Source organism: Alosa pseudoharengus, unplaced genomic scaffold (genome assembly GCF_046254945.1).
Source record: "Alosa pseudoharengus isolate Yale_2024_CS ecotype anadromous, Long Island Sound unplaced genomic scaffold, YU_APseudo_1.1 YU_APseudo_1.1_scf_2, whole genome shotgun sequence".
NCBI lineage: Eukaryota > Metazoa > Chordata > Actinopteri > Clupeiformes > Clupeidae > Alosa > Alosa pseudoharengus.
In genome coordinates this window covers 17,445,100-17,469,266 of record NW_027468663.1, presented here as the reverse complement: position 1 = coordinate 17,469,266, position 24,167 = coordinate 17,445,100, and the positions used below count along the sequence as shown (strand labels likewise).

General features: G+C 40.9%; 1 protein-coding gene across 1 annotated transcript; it reads left to right on the top strand.

Annotated features, from left to right (window-relative positions):
• The first annotated feature begins 431 nt into the window (after positions 1-431).
• tacr3a (tachykinin receptor 3a) lies at positions 432-23,632 on the top strand. Its single transcript, XM_076293159.1, has 5 exons — positions 432-799; positions 4,449-4,637; positions 4,854-5,004; positions 21,710-21,906; positions 23,326-23,632. The coding sequence occupies exons 1-5, from the start codon at positions 432-434 to the stop codon at positions 23,630-23,632; spliced, it is 1,212 nt and encodes a 403-aa protein (XP_076149274.1).
• Positions 23,633-24,167: the final 535 nt, after the last annotated feature.

The window sequence follows — 24,167 nt, the reverse complement described above, 5'->3', positions numbered from 1 at the left end:
CACCAATGCAAACCCCTCTTGACAGTATTTTAGACAGGAACGGTTTATCAATCGACGGTCGCTGTCAACCGTGCATCAACCACGTCACCGCTGGATTTCTGTCACAAAATCTACACTGCTGCTCTACGTGCCTGCATGCAACAGGAGAGTGCAGTCAGACTCGCTCTTCACAAAGTTCTCTTTCATATTTTGCACCAGGGAATTGGATACTGGAAGTAATTACGCAATATAGCATGTATGTAGTAGTCCGAGTTCTGTGATTTATTATTCGAGGGTTTTTCATTACTATTTCCCCCCGTTATTCATTATCGGAACGGTTCGGTGCGCAGTGAAGCGGCTCTCTTCGTGCTGAAGCGTTCGGGGTTTTCGCGCGCTCTCTCTCGGTCAAGAGGTAAATATTTCCTTTTGAAAAATACGGAATTAATTTTGGAATGGCCACGGCATCGAATGGAACTAACTTTACCGGGAACTTAACGAACAAATTTGTCCAGCCACCCTGGCGCGTGGCGCTCTGGTCAGTGGCATATAGCACAATTCTGGCAGTAGCTGTCTTTGGAAACCTGATTGTGATCTGGATAATACTGGCCCACAAGAGGATGCGCACAGTTACAAATTATTTTTTGCTCAATTTGGCATTTTCTGATGCATCTATGGCAGCCTTCAATACTCTTATTAATTTTGTGTACGCGACGCATGGTGATTGGTACTTTGGGGAATCATACTGCAAATTCCACAACTTTTTCCCGGTCACCTCGGTTTTTGCAAGCATCTATTCTATGACTGCAATAGCTGTTGACAGGTAAGAGTCAGTTGATGATCCCACTTGCCTAATTGCATGACTGCTATTAACTTGAACAAATGGTTGACAGATTAAATGCTTCAGGTCAGGCGAACTACATAAGTCATTAGCCCGGATTGCTATTTCCAAGTTGAAAGGCATATGAATATACAAGGGTATCATGTAATAATGGACTGCAGTGACGACCGTGTCTCGAGATTGAGGCTTTGATTCTATAATGTGCCATGTTAAAGCATTTAGTTGTATTTGTTTACTATCAGCCTTAGTGGAGTTGTGTGTGTTAATTTTCTCTATGTGATTGAATAGATAATATCGATATATTCCTACCACATGCAGTGACGAGTCATGTGGTGTGGCTATATATGCATATGCATATGCATATGAATACATACTACTCCATATATTGTATGCGATGAGAACATTAACAAGACAAATAGCCTTATTTGACTTTAACCAGGTTTAAGATAAACTACTGATACATCTAAAAATCCTAGTGAATTCAGTCACACATCTAAAGGTGAGGAACATTTCTAATGCTGAGGGGAGGTATCTAGAGTGTGTGTGTGTGTGTGTGTGTGTGTGTGAGACAGAGAGAGAGAGAGCATGAATGTATGCGGAGGGGGTGGCGTAATGCACACATAGTCACTTTATCATTCTGTCCTACTGTGCACGAAGAAGTAATTAAATCCTAACTGAATGCATTTGCTGACTCCCAAGCTCTAATAAGTTATTTATAAAATCACCAGGGGGTTCCAATGGCAAGGCTCTTGTGCATTACTCCAAGAGATTCTTCTGGCCCTAGGAACCCCTGGCACAGTCTACCCTCACTCATCTCAGCAGCAGTCTGCATCCTCTCTGTGTACAGCTCTGAAATCCATTTACCGATATTTGTTTGTAATAAGCAAATTACTTTATTCCTAAGGGGCATTTCTACCGACACCAATTTCTTTTGAGATTCATGCTTAATGTTGATTTTATTGAAAAAGAGTGGTGCTGGCATGTTAATATATCAGTGCACTCTGAATCAACAGGGCTGATTGTAATTAAGCTAAAACACTCAGGTTCACAGTCGCCTTGCGTATTAGTAGTGCTGTCAAAATGAATGAGAACTCAAATTAGGATGTGCACACAGCTCATTAAGAGGACATGTCTTTGTAACTACTCAGAATCGTATTGTAATCCCCCTTTCTCTCTCGCGCGCGCTCTCTCTCTCACACACACACACACGCACAGAGAGAGAGAGATGTGGCTCAAGTGTTCATTTTCCTTTCTCATTTCTATAGCAGGCAGTTAGGCCAGTTGTGGCATAACTTACTCACATATTACAATGCAACCTGGTTTAATTTCTTTTGTTACAGTGGAAGTATTTTCTGTGTAAGTGTAACGGCACAGTTCTGCAGTAGCCATTTGTTTTGTACTGTATGTTAGAATGTATTATTGAAAGCCCTTATCTCTGACCTGAGTAAGGTCTTCTCAAAGGTGCTACATGGCTATTCACCCGTTTTTCTCAGTCAGTTGCTTCATGCATTGGTCTGTATAAAGCAAAACAGAAATAAGAGTAAGGCTTCAGTGTAAGCTTTGGTTGCCTCTGGCATTTCACACAGCTATATGCACAAAACTGCTTCACAACCATGAGACATCGTCAAATAATACGTAAAGAGAATTCAGTTACTACCTTGGGAAATGAGATGCATAGTTGTCGCATTGTGCCGTAGGCACAGTGGAAATCAAAGATGTGAGTGCAGACTCCAAGTGGTCACCTTGTCATCTTGTCAGGGTATGTTTCGCTTCGCTTTTAAGTTGAAATTGCAGGTCATGGCCTCTTGTGCTTGAAAAGATGTATTTATTTATTTATTTATTTTGTCCACTTTTTTATTCTTTAATAAAGGAGCCATGAGCTGACCGATCATGTTGTAGCATGGTCTGTGAGAACAGTGAAGATGAATTTGCATGTGTGTTTACATTTAGCATTTTTGCAATCGTTGACTCTCTCTGCTGTAGGGAGGGATACCACGTGATAATGGGAAGGAAATTGCTTTTTTTTTCACACTCTGAACAGGTTACTGGTATATGTTCTTCAGAATACAGGTGCTACTGTACTTTGTACTTGTCAGTCTATGTATATTTACTTAGAGTAAGTATGCAATGGCTCATTCTCTGACATTTGTGTGTGTGTGTGTGTGTGTGTGTGTGTGTGTGTGTGTGTGTGTGTGTGTGTGTGTGTGTGTGTGTTTATCTACATCTGATAGCTCTTTGATGAATAGCATCTCACCAGCTTGATGGATGAATATTATGAGATGCTTGTTATTTTGAGCATCAGAAGCCTCAATACAATATATGGACGTTTGTGCAAATTCTGCTTTATTACTTCCACTTTTCTTTGTCAAGCTGAAGAGATCCTTTACCTACGGTAGCATGCCTGCACAGCAATACCATAATTTCCCACCTAAACTTAAACAATAAAGTGGGGCTGTGGCATTCTGGGAAAGCTGATGGGAAAGGCCTACCGTAATGTCTTTTACATTGTCACTATATTTTGATGGTGAAGTTCTGGCAATCACAGCTACCAGTATTTTACTGTAAATTACACAGTTTTTTTTCTTACAGTGTTAATTGATTTTGCAAAATGTCTTCATGAGGTTAATACACAGAGATGGACTATACATGGGAAAGCATTTCTTCTTTCTGATTAAAGTACAACCTGATTCAGATTTATTGGGCTATTGGGCACTGTGGTTAATACATGGGTGTGGTCAATACACATTTTAAAAAAAATATTTCTATAACTATTATTTGCATAATACAGGAAATGACTGTGTATGTGTGTCTGTCTGTCTGTCTGTTGTCAATCGAGGTCTGACATGTCCACACAAATTCGAGTTTTCCATGTCAAATTATTAAAAAGTCATAAGATTTGCTACAAAATATTTATGTTATGTTTGTGTGTATGTGTGTGTGTGTGTGCATGTGTGCATGTGTGTGTGTGTATGCAGGCGTGTCTGTGTATGTGTGCCTATGCATGTGCCAGTATGAGGCTCAATTATCTGTCACCTCCTTCAGATTCCTTCTTAGAGGTCGCTCCAAACGCACTGGGGCAATGAGGCTCTGGACTTAAATAAGACATCAGTCCCCGCAGCGCAGCCAGACCTTGTGTGAAGCCACGTGTATGCCACTCTGAAAGCCACTGGTGGATGTACACCCAGCCTGGGTACAAGCTAACTAATCACAGCTGATGCATAGTGGCAGTTCTGATGAACGCTCAGCAAAAGCCCCTCATTAAGGAGGCATTGTTAGAGAGGAAGCATCAGCTTAGCTTAGCTTTGTTGTGTGTTTGTGTTTCTGTGGTGGTGTGTTTACGCCTGTGGTAGACCAGATCACCAGAGCCAGGCTTGTGTTGAAAAGTGGGGGGGATCATGCAAAAATGTATCCACATTCAACCACCATTACAAAGTGACTACAGTGATTTGAATTAACATTATCGCCTGAAAACAAAACAAACCAAAAATGCCCGCAAATCACATCCCAGCCTTGACAGTTAACCCGTAATCATTTGCGTCTCTCAATGTAGGATGGCATCTCATGTTTTCATGTGCCTACTGGCTCTGACCTTTGACCCGGATGTGTATGTGCTTGTTCCTGTGCTGTGCAGATACATGGCTATCATCCATCCTCTGAAGCCACGGCTCTCAGCCAAAGCCACCAGAGGGGTGATAGTGTGCATCTGGGTGTTGGCAGTGGTGCTGGCCTTCCCCCTCTGCTACTACTCCACCATAAAGGTGCTGCCCAAGAGGACTCTCTGCTATACCGCCTGGCCTCGCCACTCCGAGGATGCTGTCATGTCAGACACCTTTTTATATCACTTTTTTTCATCTGCCTTTGAAATGTTACAGTTTAGCTGATTTTGTATTGCTTACTCACAATACACACATGAGTTTGATATGAGTGACAGAAAGAAAGAGAGAGAAAGAAAGAAAGACTTCATAATGTTGTTATTTTATTATTAGAGAATTGAAATGTTAGGTTTTGAAAGCTTTCTTTCCCTGTCATTTCACAGGTATCATATCATTGTTACTGTGCTAGTGTATGTCCTGCCCCTGGGGATAATGGCGATCACCTACACTATAGTTGGAGTGACCTTGTGGGGTGGAGAGATACCTGGGGACACATCAGATAACTATCATGGCCAGCTCCGCGCCAAAAGGAAGGTAAGGACCTGCATTGCACTGGTGGCTCTGCTCTTACAAGGAAATGTTGCTATTTCATTTTTATGTACCTTCATCTGTGTACCACCTGTATGTTAACTCAGTGTCTAGATGTCTGTGGTAATGTTTTTAAAATTGCACTGATTCCTCACGTCTCTTTAAAAAAATTCTGGATGTCAGTGAAAATTACCCAATTAAACAGATAGAGACACAAGTCTGTCAGGTGGAATGTTGTTTTTGCTATTGCCGCAGTTTCTGTACACAACAAAATGTTTTTTTTTCTTTTCCTTCAGGGTATACAAAACAGATAAGCGATGGTAGACAGTGTGTGTGTGTGTGTGTGTCTGTGTCTGTGTCTGTGTGCGTGCGCCTCTTGCAGTGCTGCTTTGGTGCATGGTGTGCTCTTTTCCAGTAGTGCCTCGGGCTAGGACAACGACAGCAGTGACCCTGAAGCATTAGTGTCTAGTCTGGAGAATGAAAAGGGCTCACCTTCCCCTCTTAAGTGAGGCCGGCCAGGGGAAGTGGGCCAGTGGTATGACAGACTGGGGACAGGCACTAGTTAGAACCTCTCAGGGGAATATACTGTAGAGTGAGGAGTCCACAAGGCACAACCCTGTGTGTGTCTCTGTGTCTCTCTCTGTGTGTCTCTGTGTCTCTCTCTGTGTGTCTCTGTGTGTCTCTCACTCTCTGTGTCTCTGTGTCTGTCTCTCTCTGTGTCTCTGTGTCTGTCTCTCTCTCTCTCTCTGTCTCTCTCTCTCTCTGTGTCTGTGTCTGTCTGTCTCTCTCTCTCTCTCTTTCTCTCTGTCTCTCTCTCTGTGTGTCTGTCTGTGTCTCTCTCTCTTTCTCTCAATTCAATTCAAATATGCTTTATTGGCATGACAAATCATATGATGCATTGCCAAAGCGTTCACAGGAATAGTGATAATAACAAAAAAGTAAACAAACAAACATATACAAACATTACAAACATTTACACTTCATCAATACACTGTGTGTGTGTGTGTGTGTGTGTGTGTGTGTGTGTGTGTGTGTGTGTGTGTGTGCGTGTGCGGGCGCGTTGCTCAGTGGTCACTCCTCCTCTTTCTGTCACAGTTGTGTATGTAGTGTGCAGCTAGTATTGCACAATCTTCCTCTTCTCCTAATAAATATCTAATTTTCTTGTGATCTTCGATCTCAAAGAATTTTGGATATATAGATTGGAATTTTGGATAGAAGTTGGAGCGTATTTCTTTGTAGTTAGGGCAGCTAGTGAGGAAGTGTAATTCTGACTCAATTTCTTTTTTGTCACAGTTCACACAAAGTCTGTTTTCTTTAGGCAACCAGGTTTGCCTGCGTCTGCCTGTTTCTATTGCCGGACTGTGGTTGCTAAGCCTGTATCTAGACATTGTTTTTCTCAAGTTGGTGTCTCTTACAATTGTCAAGTATTTTGCTAATTGGTATTCCCTGTTAAGAGTCAAATAGCTTTGTAGTTTACTTTGTTTTTCTGTTGTTTTTGTCCAGTATGTGAGAGATTTTTCTTTCTGGGTGTTGATAATTTGGTTGGTATTTATTCTTTCAAGAGGGGTGCCAGTGTCCTGAGGCTGAATAGTGATGTTAGTTCCATTGGTTGTTTCTTGCTGGAGCCTATGGACCAACTGGATGAGGAGACTCTTTTCTATGTTCAATTCTTGGCTCTTTAAGGCTTTGATGTGATGGGTTGTGGGGTCGCTTGTTTTTAAATGTTGCCAGAATTTGATGGCTCTCTTTTCAATTTTTAGAAGGAGGGGGAACTGGCCGAGTTCTGCCCTGCATGCATTAGTTGGTGTTTGTTTCTGCATTTTTAGAATGTTCTCTCTCTGTCTCTCTCTCTCTGTGTGTCTGTCTCTCTCTCTCTCTCTCTCTCTCTCTCTCTCTCTCTCTCTCTCTCTCTCTCTCTCTCTGTGTCTGTGTCAATTCAATTCAATTCAACAAGCTTTATTGGCATGAATGTAAAAGTTTACTTATTTGTTTAATGTTATCCCTCCAATTGTTAATGTAATTTTCTTTCGAGTTTTTTTCTAATTTTTTAAATTTTGAAGCAATAGTTGAGTCATTTTTTTTTAGGCCATGTTTTTAAATAAGGTAATCTAGGGGATTCTTCTCTGGGATTCCATCCCTCAGCTGGGCAGCAGTGTGGTGGTATCTGCTTGGTTCACTGTGTTTTAGGTGATGCCAGAATTTTGCCGCTCTTTTGTGGATATTGAGAAGGAGAGGGAATCTTCCTAATTCAGCTCTACAACCCATATTCGGGCAATTCCTGTTTACTCCTAATACATTTTTGCAGAACTCTAAATGGAATATTTCGGGCTGGCTTTTGTCCCAAGTATCCAAATTGTTTTTATATTTAATGCCCCAGATCTCACTTCCATATAATAAGATTGGTTTAATTACAGAATCAAAAAATTGTAACCATATTTTTAACGGGGGATTGTATTTAATTAATGATTTTCTTAAAATATAATATGTTTTTCTTGCCTTTTCTGTTAAATCTATGATTGCTTTGTCAAATTTTCCAGTATATGAGATTATTAATCCTAGATAACAATAATGTTTTACTTGTTCTATTGACTGTTTGCTGATTGTGAAATGGTAATTGTTAGATGTTGATTGTTTTTTTTGGAAGATCATAATTTTAGATTTTTCATGATTGATTGGTAGGGCCCAAGTTGTGCTATATTCGCTTATTATATCAAGGCTTTCTTGCAGTCCCTCTGCCGTTGGTGATAGTACGAGCAGGTCATCTGCAAAGAGTAGACATTTTATCTCTCTACCCAGGAGGTTGAGCCCTGGGGAAGAGGTTTTTTCTATGTTAATGGCCAAATCATTTATATAGAGGTTAAATAAAGTCGGGTTTCTCTCTGTGTCTCTGTGTCTGTCTCTCTCTCTCTCTCTCTGTGTCTCTGTGTCTCTCTCTCTCTCTCTCTCTCTCTCATAGATATAGATATATATACAACCCCAAATCAGAAAAAGTTGGGTTGTTGTGTAAAATGTGAATAAAAACAGAATGTAATAATCTATAATCTACAAATCAACATATCAAATGTGGAAAATTCTAATTGGACAAATTTGACAAAAACACGATTGGGTATGAAAAAGAGCATCCCGGAGAGGCCTCTTAGAAGTAAAGATATAGGGGTATTCATCAGTCTGTGTAAACCTGTTTGGACAAATTATGAAACAATGTAATTTTAATGTTTCCATTACTAAAAGTATTTGGGGAGTTCACCTCATCTACAGTACATAATATAATTAAAATATTCAGAGAATCTAGAGAAATCTTTGCAAAAAATGGGTAGAGCTGAAAAACAATATTTGGATGGCCGTGGTCTTTTGGACCTCAGATGGCACTGCATCAACACCAGACCTGGTGTTAAGAAAATCATTATATGGGCTAAGGGATACCCATTGTCTATGTGCACAGTTGATGCTCATATACTCAAATGCTAGTGTAAACCTTACCATGCAACCATGGACCAATCAAAATGTGCAATTTTTTTTGGAAATCATGGGCTAAAGAGGAGAGTGCCTATCCAAGTATCCAACCTATCCAACTTGTTTTAGTGCTCAGTTTGAAACCCAACATCTATGATGGTGTGGGGGTGCATTATTGTGTATAAACCGCAGGACAGTGTTTATGCAAGTTAAAAAAAAAAACATATTACCGGTAATACCATATAAACTGCCCCCGTGTATTAACCTCATAGCTGAAGAAATTTGGCAAAATCAATGTATAAACCTCGGCTAATAGTTGGGAAATTATGGTACTGCATTATTTGCATTTTACACAATATATATATATATATATATATATATATATATATATATTAGGGATGTCCCGATCCAGCTTTTTGCACTTCCGATCCGATACCGATATTGTAGCTTTTAGCATCGGCCGATACCGATACCGGCCGATCCAAGCATGTATTAAAGATTAAAAATATTTACTTATTTTGTTGTTATACTCATGTTGAAAAGGGTTTTACTCTTAAGAACAACTAGCCAACTTAATTAGGTTAGTTTGAATAATCCACAATGGTTGGTAATGAGAAGCTGACCTGTTTATTCTTAACAGGGTTAAATAAACACAAAATAATAAATAGTCAATTAACCACACAAACTGAATTGGCATCAGTGCTCTGCTCTTGAACAACAAGAGTGTATACCAAGGCTTAAAAAGCCATCAGTGCAAACAATATTGTAAACTGTATAAAAAAAGCAAAACACACAGAAAAGCTGAGTAGAAAATAAATAGTCAATTAAGCACACAAACTGAATTGGCATCAGTGCTCTGCTCAAGAGTGTAAACCAAGGCTTAAAAAAGCCATCAGTGTAAACAATATTGTAAACAATATAAAATTATATATAAAAGCAACACACACAAAACCTGAGTAAAATAGTCAAATTACCACACATACACTGAATTGGCTATAACAACCCAAATAACTGTCAAGCCTTCTACAGTATTGCTATCTCCTCCACACTTTACTGCTCCATCTCCATACTCCCTTCAATTTCTACTGTTTGCCCTGGCTGCAGTCTGAGCATGATGGGGAGATTCTTCTTCACAAAGGTGATTATTTTAACATGCTCAGGTGTCAGCCTGCTCCTGTGCTCATCAATGATAAGTGAGACTGCGCTAAAAAGCCTCTCACTGTTGCGTTTTAAATGCGAAACTGATGCCACAACTGGTCTGGGTTTGCTGAAGTAACCTAGGCTACAGGTTGCATTTATTAGGCTACAGAAAATCAAGCAACATAGCAAGTAGGCCTATCTACACTATTTAGAGACAAGTTTACCGCGACAACAGCTGTCACTAATTCACATCGTCGTAGGCTGCGCCGATGCACAGACTAAACGGTAAAAAAGTTATGATAGCCTACTGGAAGCTTCTACCCTTTTGGATGTGTAGAGTTGTAGGCCTAGGTGCACTTAGTTGTTAGCGATTTACCAGGTTGCTTTTTTAAATTAAATGCGTTTGTTAGGCTAGCCGATTGTAAAAATAGAGAAATGAAAGTGCGTGCTGTGCCTATACATTACACAAACAATCTTAAATCGCGGGGATAACATTCGTTAGACAGGCAAAGCTGTCAGCAGCAACATGCATAAGAGCCTTAATAGGCTAATGTAAGAGGGTCTCGCGGACACTCGCGGTCGCGGTTAACATTAGGCTATATTAATTCAACTGTGACATTAAATGTTTGCTCGATAACCTTAAATTCTTGGGACATGCACAGACAAGTGGGATGCTGGACAGGTCGCTAGGTGTGCTGAAAAACGCGGACCGGATTTGGGGGGGGAAAGCTGAAAAAAACTGGAATGGATCACATCAGTGCGCTGGAAAAACACGGACCGGAATTTTGAAAACAAACTGGATCGGGAGTCCGGATCGGGATTTTCCCGTGCAGGCCTATAGGCCTATGCATTTTTTGCTAATATCGGCGGCCGATCCGATCCAAATATCGGATATATATATATCTCATATTTAGGGGAGACCGGGGCTGGTTGTCTCACGGGTTGGTTGTCACATTGCTTATTCCAGGCACACTTGTTGATGCTGTGGTAAAATTCTGATATCAAACTGTTACCCTTTGATAGCTTACTCATTTGCACTAGAAATTTTGCTGAGCAGACACACAGCATTGAGGTGAGGAGACAATTTTTTAATTTCATGGGTCAGAGTAAATTTCATGTTGGTGTTGTTTTTGTATTGAGAGCTTGTAGGATATTAGTAGTTCAAAAACAAAACACTCATTAAAAAGCCAAAGGTAGTAGCTTTATTTTGAGTCATATTTTAGCTATCAAGTTAAAGCCATGTGGCAGCTAGGTTAACATCTTTGTCAAGAGGTCAGTTGGGGATGGTTGTCACATAGCTCGTGGGGTTGGTTGTCACATGTGTTTGTTGTCACTGTGACACAGTTGTCACTGTGTTTGCAACTTTGTTTGCAACTTACATGATAATAAAGAGGTTTTAGCACTGAAAATGATTTCATTTTATTTCTCAACACAGTAGACAATTCAAGTAACTGATCACCTCCTTTAATCCCATTGTTTAAACATAAGGGGCATTGATGACAACTATCATAGGGGTGGTATTCATATTAAAACTTATTTGCAGTTTCTAGCTTAAAAATCATTTTTTAAGATCCCATTTTATCACTGAAATCCCATTGAAACTCTATAGGGACAACCAACCCCATACCCTGTGACAACCAACCCCGTGATGGGGTTGATTGTCACATTGTGTCAGAGTGTCTTTGATGGTTAATTGCTCCCTGTTACAATACATTCTAAAAGTAAAAATTATACAATTTAAAGCCAAGACCCCAAACTTTCATTTCATGTAGGAATTACTGCCGAAAGAGTTTTTGAAGATGAGCAATTCATGCATGAGTAAAAATTGTGACAACCAACCCTGGTCTCCCCTATATAAGATATAATGAGATCTCACCTGTTTCTCACCACCCTAGTCCCTAGAAAGCTTGGGAGTTATCTGTGTCAGTCTGAACTTGGATGAGATGTCAAACTAAATTGGATGCCAGGCTGGAATGAATGGGCTCTATCTTGGTGAGATCAGAGTGAAAGTGAAACGTGTTGCTTCATCACTCAGACTGTTTTTTCAGCACGACTGGCTGCAGCAGGCATGAAGAGAATCTAATGGTAGTTCATGGCAGGTATAGCTCTGAAAGCTGTGACTCTATTTAACAGATGAAAGCAGCATGTTATATCTTCAGTAGAACCGTTGAGAGATCATTGTATGATTATTGCTTTAGAATAGAATAGAATAGAAACTTTAATTGCCACACAACAATGTTGGTGGTATGTTTTGTAGCTCAGTCCTGTGGGGGGGAGGGAGGGTTAATAGCAGGAGGGGATAAATATAAATAAATAAGTAGAGTTGCAAATCTTCAGGAGTTCAGGAGTCTAATTGCTGAAGGGTAGAAGCTGTTGTTGAAGCGTGACGTTCCTGTCTTCAGAGATCTATAGCGTCTTCCAGAGGGCAGAAGTTGGAAGAGATCATATTTATTATTGATTATACTTTATAGGTTAGACTAATAGAGCACAACTATAAAGTTACCTAGTGATAATTAGATAACAAACCGATACAGCATGGACCTTCTGGAAGCTTTCTGGGTTTACTTCCTGAGTTAAGTATCTCATGATTTAGTATGACTCATGATTTGGACTTAGTATTTCATAACTATGACTTTTAATATCATATGTGAGTTAATATGAAATACTTTTGACCTTATACGGCTTAGGGTTGTGATGGTTGACAGGCATCACGATGGGAAGCAACCATCGTGATGCCACGCCCCCACATGCTAATTCCTGGTGTAACAGGCTAAAACATAAAAAAAAACCTTTCCCTGGAAATGAAATTGAGCCTACTTTAAAGGCTGTCAGCCAAACAGTTATCACGTCTACCGTCTTGTAAAATAAAAGACTTCTACCGTCTTATTCAAATAATTCCTGACTGTGACATGAATGTGTAATTGTCTTTTTGTAGCCTACATGTCTCGCAGGCCTTTAGCCTACATTGGACGTAAAATATGTACCGGTAGCCTAATGTTTTAGCAGAAAATAGTCCTATAGAATTATTATTGTTAGGCTACGACTAAGACATTCTAGCGCTCAAATATTTTTGCGAGGCTACATCGAGCGCCAAATGCGTCCTTCTCCTCTGTGTTAAAATAAACAATTTCTTTCGTTAATTATAGGATCAGAAGGTAGCCTATCCGTCTTTCACTGTAAGGCTTGTATTTCATGCATTTAGCAGAAGTCCCAGACAGCATCGGAGTGGTAATCGGGATTCGGGATTCGTTATACATACATATACACACACATATATATATATATATATGTGTGTGTGTGTGTTTTTTAAATGTATTTCTGTACAGACATATGGTAGTGTTTACTACCCCCCCCCCCACGATATCATCGTCCATCACAATGTTTTACTACACATCGTCAAATGCCATTTAGGGGACATCGCCCAACCCTATTACGGCTGCTCCCGTAGTCTGTGTCTCTTCTGCCTTTTCTGCATCCAGGTCTTGCCTCCTCCTTGATTACCGGAAATGTATGGTTGGGCTAATTGGGCAGCCTTTAAAAGGCCTGGAATGGCATTAAGACAGGGTCGTTGTGCCAGACAGCAGATCCGTGGTTGTGGGACTTGTGGATGTGGATGTGCTGTGTGTGTTGTTGTATTGAGTTGACTCTACTTAACAGTCTTACTGTGTGCTCCTTACGGCTCTTTGCTGGGTGGTATTGTTGCAGCATTGCTGCGTGTTTACCCTGACAGAAGAGCTGTCTGTGGGTGCCAGTGTAGGCAATTATACTGAGGGTGTTTGTTTGTGTGTCTAGTTTTACTTTTAGTTTCCTCACTTTGATTTGGTTTTCTCAAGGCTTAGCTTTGTTATTGAACGGTGTTTCGCACCTTTGACTGAATGTTTATCTTGACTTACAAATACACTTCATTCCATTCGTTGACTTCCTTGCTTTGCATTTACTTTTCTTCTTTAATTGAAATTATTGTGTTATGGCTCCACATGGCCCTAGGTCTAAAGATACAGGCGTAACACCTTAAATCTCATAATTAATGACTTTGCGTTTTATAATTATGGGCTAAGTCAAAAATTAGAAATTAGAGGATTATTTCTCCTAGTTGCCGGAAATGGGCTTCCGAAGAGCACAGGTCTTTGAAAAGTAGATAACGGAACTATATTTACTTGATCTACTTCCAAAATTTGCTTGTTTCCTCAAACGTCCTGTCGGTGGTATGGAGAGACCTGCATGCAAAATTCAGTGCATCAACAGTTGTCACGTGGCAGAGTGACTCCCTGCATATTTGAAGAGCAGTCTAGACTCATTAGTATCAAACAGATGTAAGAGTGGAGACAGAAGCCATTTGAAGGAAAGTGGTGAGGGCTGTTTCAATATAGAAGTGTTTAAGCTGGAAATAGACATACGTAGAGATGGCTGTCTGTGGGTACGGAAAGTGTAGCGATATAGTTGTTTCAGAGATTGAAATGTGGAGGTCAGTTATACAAGGGGGTATTTTAAGTGAAGATTAGTGTGTAAACCATATTTGCATTGAGTTGAATTTGTCAACTGTGTTCTGTATTTGTGTAGATATTGTTATTGTTTAGTGTGTTGTGGGTGTTCATTTATCTTATTGTGTGCTTGTGTATGTGTCTGAGTGTCAGTGTTTTTGTGTATGTTATAGTAATGTGTCTGAAGTTAAAACTGACATCTTGAGTTAAGAGAATGCTCATTCTTTGGTAGGGGTCAAAGTGTATTGTTTTGTTAACATTGTCTAGTTGCAACCCTAATTTACACGATTACCATGTTAACAAGTAATGTGTATACCTGAAACTTACTGTCAATATAACCAGTGTTACGTTATATATCACTATATCACCTTACACAGTTGACATCTTAAATAAACTAGAAACTGATATGTTCATGCCAGTCAATTAGTTTAAACGGTTACAGCATTAACATTTTCAAGTAAGAATGGCAACTATGACCCCCACCGCCCCACCATTGATCATTATTTTCTCTAACCAACCAATATGTCCTTACCCTCAACAGCAGCATTTAATACTCTAAAGAACCAGACCTCTTGGTGTCATTCATCTGGTGCTGTAGGACTGATTTCCATTAGCCTATTTAAGCATCAGGCTGTAAAAAAGCTCTTATCTCCTAGACCGCAGTCACACTGTCTCTGGAACAAATTGCCCTCGTAAGAACCCGTCTAAACAGAGGCCCCCGCACAGCAGCACCGATCATTAAAACAATTAATATGCATTTAACACTCTCCTAAATAGATTATGAACCTGATTTTATCCAACATGTCACCTTTGACTTCACTGCCAAGTAGCCTAAGCGTAAACACATCAAACCCCTGTGATAGCTCCCATACGCAGAACCAATATGCCTCCTGCTCAGCCGTACTTTACTTCAAAGCCAGTGCTCCAAGCCTGTCGGAAAGCCTAAGCGGTAGAACTAATGTTCCTCATTATAGGACGAAGGGAACGGCAGCAGCAGACTCAATCTGGCCTGCCTGTTTCATTCAGCCTGTCTGATCCTGTTCTCCCGGTAGAGGGAGGCCAGGCGTCTCCGCCAGGCGTCTTTTCGTGAGCCACGGCTAATTAGTGCAAGAGAGCATCATCTTCTCCTCTCCTGAAAGCTTCCATTTTTCAAGGAGGATGTATTTGCTCTTGTGCTTTTTTAAAAAAAAAAAAAAGGTCAGAGTTGGGCTAAATGTCAGTGTATTCACTGCCAGCTATATGTCCATGAAGCTTCCATTCCTTGAACCCATTTTATGAATTTGCGGACTATTAAAAAGCTTATCTTCCATATTTATTTAAATACTCTGAAAAGTGCAAGTTCATGAGGGTCTTGTGTGTACTGTATGTTTAGCAGTGTCCTTGAGTCCATTGCAGTTTGCCTGCATTTGTTGAAAGTTTAATTTCACCTCAGCAGCCTTTACTCACCTAAGGATGTATGATGTATTTGAAATTCTACTGACTTTTGCAAGGCCAACATGCCATTTTGAGGGATTACCTCAAAGCCGTAGCCACTTTTGCCACTCTAACGGACGATAAGTGCTCATGTGAGGTCAGAGGGGGTGTTTGGAATGTGCTGTTAGGCTCTGGGGGCTTCGTCGAGTGGGTAGGCTGACAGTAATAATAACTGATGATCAGCCACCTAGAGCCAGCCGTAATGACCAGATCTACACCTTGAACCCTCGTGGGAGTGCCGGCCGAGTCCCCTAAGGATTCAGGGGAAGATTGGACATGGACATTTTTTTCCTCTTTTCTTTGAAATGTGAGTGTGTGTGTGTGTGTGTGTGCGTGCGCGTGTGTGTGTGTGTGTGTGTGTGTGTGTGTGTGTGTGTGTGTGTGTGCGTGTGTGGCTGCGTGTGTGCAGGAGGGTGGGTGATTTTCTAGGTGTTGAAAGGATTGGTATTATATACTGTAGGTGAAAGCTCAATAACCCAGTATTTCCATGCATTCCTAGTGCCCAACTATTTGTCCCTGTATGGGATTGGATTGGATTGGATCTTTAATGTTCCCTAGGGGCAATTTAGTTCACAGCAAGTAGCCAGCCCAAATACACTTAATCATCATGAGATAATAAACTCTATTTGTAGAGTTGTAAAAGAAAGACTTAATTTTAATGTGAATGTGAATGTGAACGTAAATGTGACTGTGTGTGTGTGTGTGTGTGTCTGTGTGAGTGTGTGTGTGTGTGTGTGTGTGTGTGTGTGTGTGTGTGCGTCAGTTCTGGCCATTGTGAACCCTCCACACTTGCATTGCATAATTGCAGACTAAGTTGTGCAACTTATTACAGTTGAATGTGTCGAAAGAATGCACTGTAGATATTATTAGTGTGACTGCATATCATTGAAATTTCCTTCATTATATTCAAAAATAAGGAAAACATAAGCATTCAAAATAGCTTCTCCTTTGAATTTGTGAAGGAAATGTTCACAAAGGATTGGTTAAAGGGACAAAACCCCACAATGGGTATTAAGGAATTTCATTTAGTTTTTTCCAGCTCTTGCCACTGGTATGCTAAAAGACCCTAACATTTGAAGGGAACTCAATAGTGCTTTTGAAGTCAAGTGTGGTGTGGAACACCATGTTCCGCCCTGCTCTAGTTGTGCTCACAACTCTCTGGAGATCGGAATTGAAATCCTCAGAGCACGGCAGCTCTTAGTAAAGGCACTGGGTACAGCTAAGGCAACACTGGGTACAGCTAAGTTAACACTGGCCTTTGTGCTGATTGGAAAAGGAAAAAGGACGTTTCTGAAATTGAAAAGCTGGAATGTGTGTGTTTGTGTGTGTGTGTGTGTGTGTGTGTGTGTGTGAAAGAGAGAGAGAGAGAGAGAGATTTTCCCTGTAAAAATGCCCTCATATTTGTGAATCCTTAAACGTTTCAGTCATTAATTACATCAATGCCATTCTCTTATATGATCTGTCTTAGAGGGTTTTGTATAAACAAGCATCAGACGCTTCCAAGATAGAACCAGATTGAAATGATCTTCAAAGCATCTCAACCCGTTTTTCCATATTTATTTATTTAGTTAGATATTGCTATGGCTTTCTTTGAGATGGCTATGGATCTCTCTCAGATAATCAAATTTCATTCTAAGAGATGCTTCATAGATGCCAAAATATCTGTAATGGAAACAGCATTTTTCATTTTGATTGACTGATATTACATTTGTTTCAGCTTAGCCTATCTTGATTATCTATTGCCATAAAGTTCTCCTTTATTAAAAAGAGATCAATGCATTTAACAAAAGAAAATATTTGCCGCAGACCCATGGCATATATTACTCAGTTTGATATATGCTTTTTAGCCGTTTGGTTTAATATAGGCAGCACTTGTCTGACCGCGTCTGCCAGTAAATATCAAGGGTTACAGAGTCTGCATATCCCAGATCCAACAACTCTGTGAGGCCCATGCAGACACACACTGCATGGCAAAGAGCAGTTGACGACTGGCACACAAGTCGGTGATGTCAGTTACCATCAGCTGTGTTTACTTCACCTAGTCTAAGGACACAACCTCAACCTCTTCAGAGTGAGCACCGATTTACTATATTTGGAGTTCAGTCTCTTTGGAGTCGGTAAGCTACCGGAAAGCTTCACCCTCCTGTATTTTGTAACAATGAAATGTTAGACTAAATAATTATTCATGTGGTGACAATGCTTGGATTTTTAATAAACTGATTTTGTTTTGTTTTTGTATTGCTCAGAAAATATTCAACAAACTGTTTACAAACGGCATACCTTTCAAAGAGCCTTCACTTAGGCCTAACTACTTTTGAACTTCCATTAAACCTTCATAGCCAGCCCAAGTCTTAATCCTAAATACTATTCATCTCCCTCAGTGTCAAAAGAGGTGGTGAGAGTGATGGCCAGACCAGCTCTGTTCATGTGAAAGTGAAGTGAGGTTTGGAAATGTGTTTTACTGCCCAGCTAAAAGCTGTCCATGTCCATATTGTCTGGCATTAATATAATCTGCATTATTGATAGAATAGAAAACAAACCAAGTCAGCAGAGATAGGGATAGAGAGAGATAGGGATAGAGAGAGAGAGAGAGAGAGTGTATGTGTGTGTTAGTCTGTGTGTGTAAACAACATTCCATGCCTCTCAGCATGTGGCAAAGACTTACAGACTTTCTTCATCGTTCTTGCCATGGGCAGTGAAGGATGTGTCCTCGCCACCATTAGTGGCCCCCTGTGAATTGTTTCCAGGCAAACAGAGGTGTTCTGCTCGAGGCTGCCTCTGTGTCACCAACCCCTGCAGAGAAGAGGCAGAGATTGTTTCGCCAGTCTTGAAAGGGGTGAATCTCTATCGCCAGTTAATTATAGCACATTGATAAAAGACCACAGGAGTAGAAGACAGATATGTGGTCAAAATGAAATGTTGTGAAAGTGTTATTTAATATTAGATTGAAATGTTGATATTATGTATATTACCATGTTGATATTATGTATATTACCTTCAGGTCTGGAGACCAGGCCAAGCTTAAAAGTGCATTTCCATTTGCCCTGGAAGATCTATCTGGCCACTGTCCCATTCAAGCCCATTTCCTAATCACCAAAAACCCAGGAACCAATTACAACCGCTTAACTGGCACGGGGTGGGCTATATACAACATCAGACAGTGGCAGACAGTTGGCTCCACTTTGTACACAACCAATAACTGATGGCATCAGTATTAAACAAAATGGAAGTGTATTTTCTTTGAAAATGAGTAAACAACTGCATTTAAAGCTTGGTTTTCTAGAAAGAGGAGTTTGTTTTAATTTAGAAAGGATTCAGGAAGAGTTTAATGTGCCAACTTGAGTTTAATTTCACAGTTACACTCGTTTTTTCTCAGTTGAGTATTGACTTCGGTGGCTACATTGGACATGCAACAAAAGTGTTCCATAAATGTGTTAAAATAGTTTTTAGAAGACTTGTGTAATTGTTTTCTAATGTGCACACTCTCGTGTCTGGTGTAACTAGTTCAATTGATTTCATTGATTATATTATCGGAAGGTTTCAGCTGCGAACTCGGTGTAGCCCAGGCTGTAAATTACGAAACTTTAAATTGCAGATAAGATAAGATGACGTGAGATAAAGTAGGCTAATATGAGATATGATGAGATAAGGTAGGGTAAGGTTTTACTGTCATTTATCAATGTCGGTGGTATTGGTAATTCTTAGGCACAGCAAGAGGGTAGAGTCCAATGAATACTGTATAGTTAAGACCATGACTAATGTTACAGCAGATAGAAAGAAAGTATTAATGATTAATGGGTTAGTTTTATGTATGAGCCCTAATGAAAATACATTTACAATAATGATGTGCATAAGGATTATCATGGTTCATTACACTGTGACTTATGTAAGAGGAAGACGTGGTTATAAAACAGATATTAACGGTCCTTGACTATGATAGGCTGCATTGGAAGCCTAACCATGTCCCTTCCTGAAGTCGTTGTAAACTGCGGCCTCATGGGGCATGTTGCTGATGAGATGTGGTAGAGCACACCGTGTTTACATGGTTTGCCATAGTAGTGTTGATTTTCTCAGGTCCTTCTGGGTTTTGTGAATTTGCATATTATTATTGTCTCAGACCTCTTCAGACAAATTACTTTGGATCAGCTCAATCACAAAGGACATTGGAAATAGGTTTAGCTGATGTAGCCTTAAGTGCTGTCAGTCGTTTCCCCCCTTTTTTGTTGACATCACACCTGCTCTCCACACGGCCCTTGCCACAAAGAGTAGATCTATATTCCTCATTGTGAGACCCGTCCTCGCTTCCTGCACCAACAAAAGAGGAGTTGGAGAGATAGAAAAACATGAAAGGCTGTTTTTTTCAATCCACTTTTTGTGCTTTATCGTCTCTTTCCTTTCTCTCTCTCTCTCCCTTTTTTTCTCTCCATCTTTGTTGCTCTACCTTCTTCCATCTCGTATCTGCAGGGAATCATCCATTCAGCTAGCTCACAGATTTATCTGTGGGGGAGGGTGGTGAGATGCCAGTGTGCAGTAGGGGGGTGAGCGTGAGCATGCAAGCATAGAGCCAGGCCAACTCTCCCTCCCCCTCCCTCCCTATGCTTTCTCCTTTTTATGTCACACACACACAAACATAGACACACACACACACACACACACACACTCACATACACTTTATGCCTCAACTGTTTTTCTGATGGTTTTGGAGATGACAGGTTTTTGTTGCAAGGGTGACACAGACCAGGATAACTCAACTTAGAGATGTGTGGGGAAATTGTAATTTCACCAGGCACTGAATCACGGTTTTACAGGAAATGTTTTGACAGACAATTTTGACAAAATAGTGAGCATCTGCAGTGAGTTCCATCACTTATCCTCTAGCATGTTGCATCACAAGCCTATATCAATACATGCGATGAGTGATAACCCAATGCTTAGTTTAGCAGAGGTCAGTTTATGTAGATACAGGCTTAATTTTGAATGAATGAACATGTGAGATTGTAGGACCTAAAGGAAAATATTCTGTCTAAAAAATGTCTTTGTTTAACAACAATAGCCATCCCCTTGTCTCGCCCAGGCAGTATTAAAGGGACAATACACTGGGGACAATACACTCGCGTAGTGTCTACTGAAACAATTAGCTTCCACTAATATCAATGGAACTGGCTACACCAGATGTGATAGTGGCGCGTGCGTTCAAAAACAATAAACCAGTCTTCTAAAACTATTTTTACGCTACGTGAACAAAGCTCTTCAGTTCTGGACAAGTTATTTATTGTGTTACAATATGTCTAAGGACCACTCTGAAGAACTTGGTGTGGGTGATAAAAAAAAGGCAGATACAGTGTAATACACGTAAACCTCATATACCTCATATAGATGGAGTTTACAGTCAATATTTTGAACAGGTTGTCTCAGGCTCAAGCATATATGACTACCTAGTGATTGCTCCTCAAAAAAGGAATTTAATTTCAGATCAATATCAGTGAGATCAGATTGGATCAGGTGTTATTACCTGCACGAGCACCAGCATATTGCCTACAGTCAGTTTAGCATTCTGATCAGCTTCCAGGAACTCAAATGTGTTTCACAGTAAGGTTTGAAGGCTTTCTTAAAATCCTTTGTGTTCCATCATCTCTGAACATAGTTTACTATGAGGACTTCATTTTATGCTCACAGTTGATTTGACCTCAGAGTTGGCTTCCATGGGTGTTCATACAGGGGACCAAAAGAAGGAGAGAGGGGGTAGGAGAGAGAGAGAAACACAATGCAATACTCTTCATTGCTGTGGTGAGGAATAGTAGTTGAGGACTTTCAGAAACACAGTATCAAAACTGACAACGACAGACACAAGTATTTGAATGCGATCCAACAAAGGGCAGAATATGAATGGTGGGTGGGGGATTGATTGGGTGAGTTTGCTTCTTGAAAATGACCGTGGCACCAGAGCATGTCTCCACATCCACATGTTTACCCTGAAGCCCAGTTTGGTTCCTGTGCACCTTTTGTTTTTCTTCAATTGGTGTGATCTGATATGGCTGTTATCTTATTTTTTCCATGGAATCGGTGTGTGTGTGTGTGTGTGTGTGTGTGTGTGTGTGTGTGTGTGTCCTCAACAGTGTTTAACCTCTTTGTTCTCATCTTCCCTCCTTCTCGTCTGGACCCAGGTGGTGAAGATGATGATCATCGTGGTGGTGACTTTTGCCATCTGCTGGTTGCCGTACCACATCTATTTCCTGCTCTCCGGCCTCTACAGGCCAATCAATAGATGGAAGTACATCCAACAGGTGTACCTGTCAATCATGTGGCTGGCCATGAGCTCCACCATGTACAACCCCATCATATACTGCTGCCTCAACAGCAGGTATGGAACAAATGCATACACTATTCATTTCAAGTGTTGTGGGGTAGAGACAATTGAGCAGATGTGACACAGCTGTGATGCAGATATTTTAGAGACTGGAGTGTATTTAGATTTCACAAGCCTTGGGTCTGTTTACAGCCGGTTGCTTGGTGCCCATTGGTGGTGGCATTGTCATTAAGTTGCCTGGCCTAGTCCATACCTGAGCTTCACAAAATGATAAATGAATGTGCAAGATTACAGCATGGCTAGTGGGCCATGTTTGATCATGCAACACAATCTGACAACAAGCAACAAATGCAAGGACATGGATATCTCTTGGCCCGCTACCAAACACTCCAAAACCCATTACATTTCATCAAGGTTTTCAAGGTAAAGTGGGATGCTCATGGTCCAAGAATGCAATTAATTGTTTTTATAATGAGACCCAACCACATCTGCATGCTTCACCTGCCCCGGTGCAGAGGGCACCAACAGCAGAATATAGCATACATTTTTAAAATGAATAGATCCTCTAGAGGACATGTCTATTTGTTAGAGACTGAGTGTGTCTCTTTGAGTATGTGTGTATGTGTCTGTCTGTCTCTCTCTGTGTGTGTGTGTGTGTGTGTGTGTGTGTGTGTGTGTGTGTGTGTGTGTGTGTGTGTGTGTGTGTGTGTGTGTGTGTGTGTGTATGTTCTTGTACTGTCTACAAAAGACAGAGAGACTTCATTTGTGAGTGCGTGTGTGTGTTAGTATTATGTGTTGTTAATAGAACAAGGTTACTTTATGTTACCTTAAGGCTTTAAAAAGACACAAATAGAACTGGATCTGGAACGTGTTCTGCTTCTAGGGCCATGTGTACACACTTAACACAAGTAGTGTGTGAGCGAGAGCGTCGCGGTGTTTAAGGTCATTACACTGACCAGCCGATCAGACCTGCTTACAGCCATAACTGCCATCAGCACATTAGATTAGATTAGATGAGATTCAACTTTATTCACAACATCACATCTGAATACAGAATCTTCTTCATTTTCCAGTGGAAGCGGAATAGTTGAGTATGTGTATTTGTGAGGGCTTTTGTGCGTGTGTGTGTGTGTGTGTGTGTGTGTGTGTGTGTATGTGTGTGTGTGTGTGTGTGTGTCTGAAAAGAATAAATATGCTTGATTTTTATGAGGAACGGATAGAGAGAGTGCACATGTATGCAAATGAATCTTCAACAAGCTCCCTCTTCTGAGATGCAGCTGTCTGCCTCTCTCTTCTCAACCCGTCTCTCTCTCTCTCTCTCTCTCTCTCTCTGTCTCTCTCTCTGTCTCTCTCTATCTCTCTCTCTCTCTGTCTCTCTCTATCTCTCTCTCTCTCTCTCTCTGTCTCTCTCTATCTCTCTCTCTCTCTCTCTATCTCTCTCTCTCTCACTCTCTCTCTCTCCGACATGCCCAGGTTCCGTGCCGGCTTCAAGCAGGCCTTCAGCTGGTGCCCGTTTGTGCACGTGTCCAGCTATGATGAGCTGGAGCTGCGCACCACCCGCCTGCACCCCACCCGCCAGAGCAGCATGTACACGCTCTCCCGCATGGAGTCCAGCACGGTGGTGGCGACTACGACGGCCACCTGCGAGGCGTCGGCCGAGGCCAAGATGGCGGGGCGGAAGGGCGCCGCGTCCTCTCGCCACTTCAACGGCTGCACCAACCCAGCGGGGAGGGCAGTGCTCTACGCCGCTCCCGATGCCCAACAGGAGGAGTTCTCGTGAAGAGAGACTCATGTTGCCCACAGACCAGTTTTGCTGGTGTCTACAGGGTCTCATGTCCTGCTAAGTGTCACAGGGTGGGTATCCAAATAATATACTTATCAAGTGCATCATTCATTCCTCATAGGTGTTCAAGCAAGGTGTTCATTAATTATGATTCATGCACTGGGCAGTATGGTGTTATTATTATATCACAGTGCAGTCATTAAATGTTGCAAATCATTGTATTAATACTTTCTATTTGCTTAAAAAATGCTTGTTGACCTGTCCTCATTGACTGACATTGCCTACTCGTGTTAGTCCTACTGACTGTATAGTGTACTGTAAATACACAGACCCATTTGCTTTTGCTGCCAACAGTTCACTGATTTGCAGTGTTCTTGCTACAGATGCAAGCACCTGGGCATGACCCATGGCATAACTGATCAAATCCTCTGGTGTAAACAAATGGAAAGATACACACACACACACACACACACACACACACACACACACACACACACACACATAGTGATTTCCACATCCTACTGCAGCAGAA

What these genes read in the sequence shown, in the direction of transcription:
- tacr3a (XM_076293159.1), top strand. Translation starts at nt 432, where the DNA reads ATGGCCACGGCATCGAATGGAACTAACTTTACCGGGAACTTAACGAAC. An exon ending in AGCTCCGCGCCAAAAGGAAG is followed by an intron (nt 5,005 to 21,709) that starts GTAAGGACCTGC and finishes GTCTGGACCCAG; the next exon opens with GTGGTGAAGATGATGATCAT. An exon ending in TACTGCTGCCTCAACAGCAG is followed by an intron (nt 21,907 to 23,325) that starts GTATGGAACAAA and finishes CGACATGCCCAG; the next exon opens with GTTCCGTGCCGGCTTCAAGC.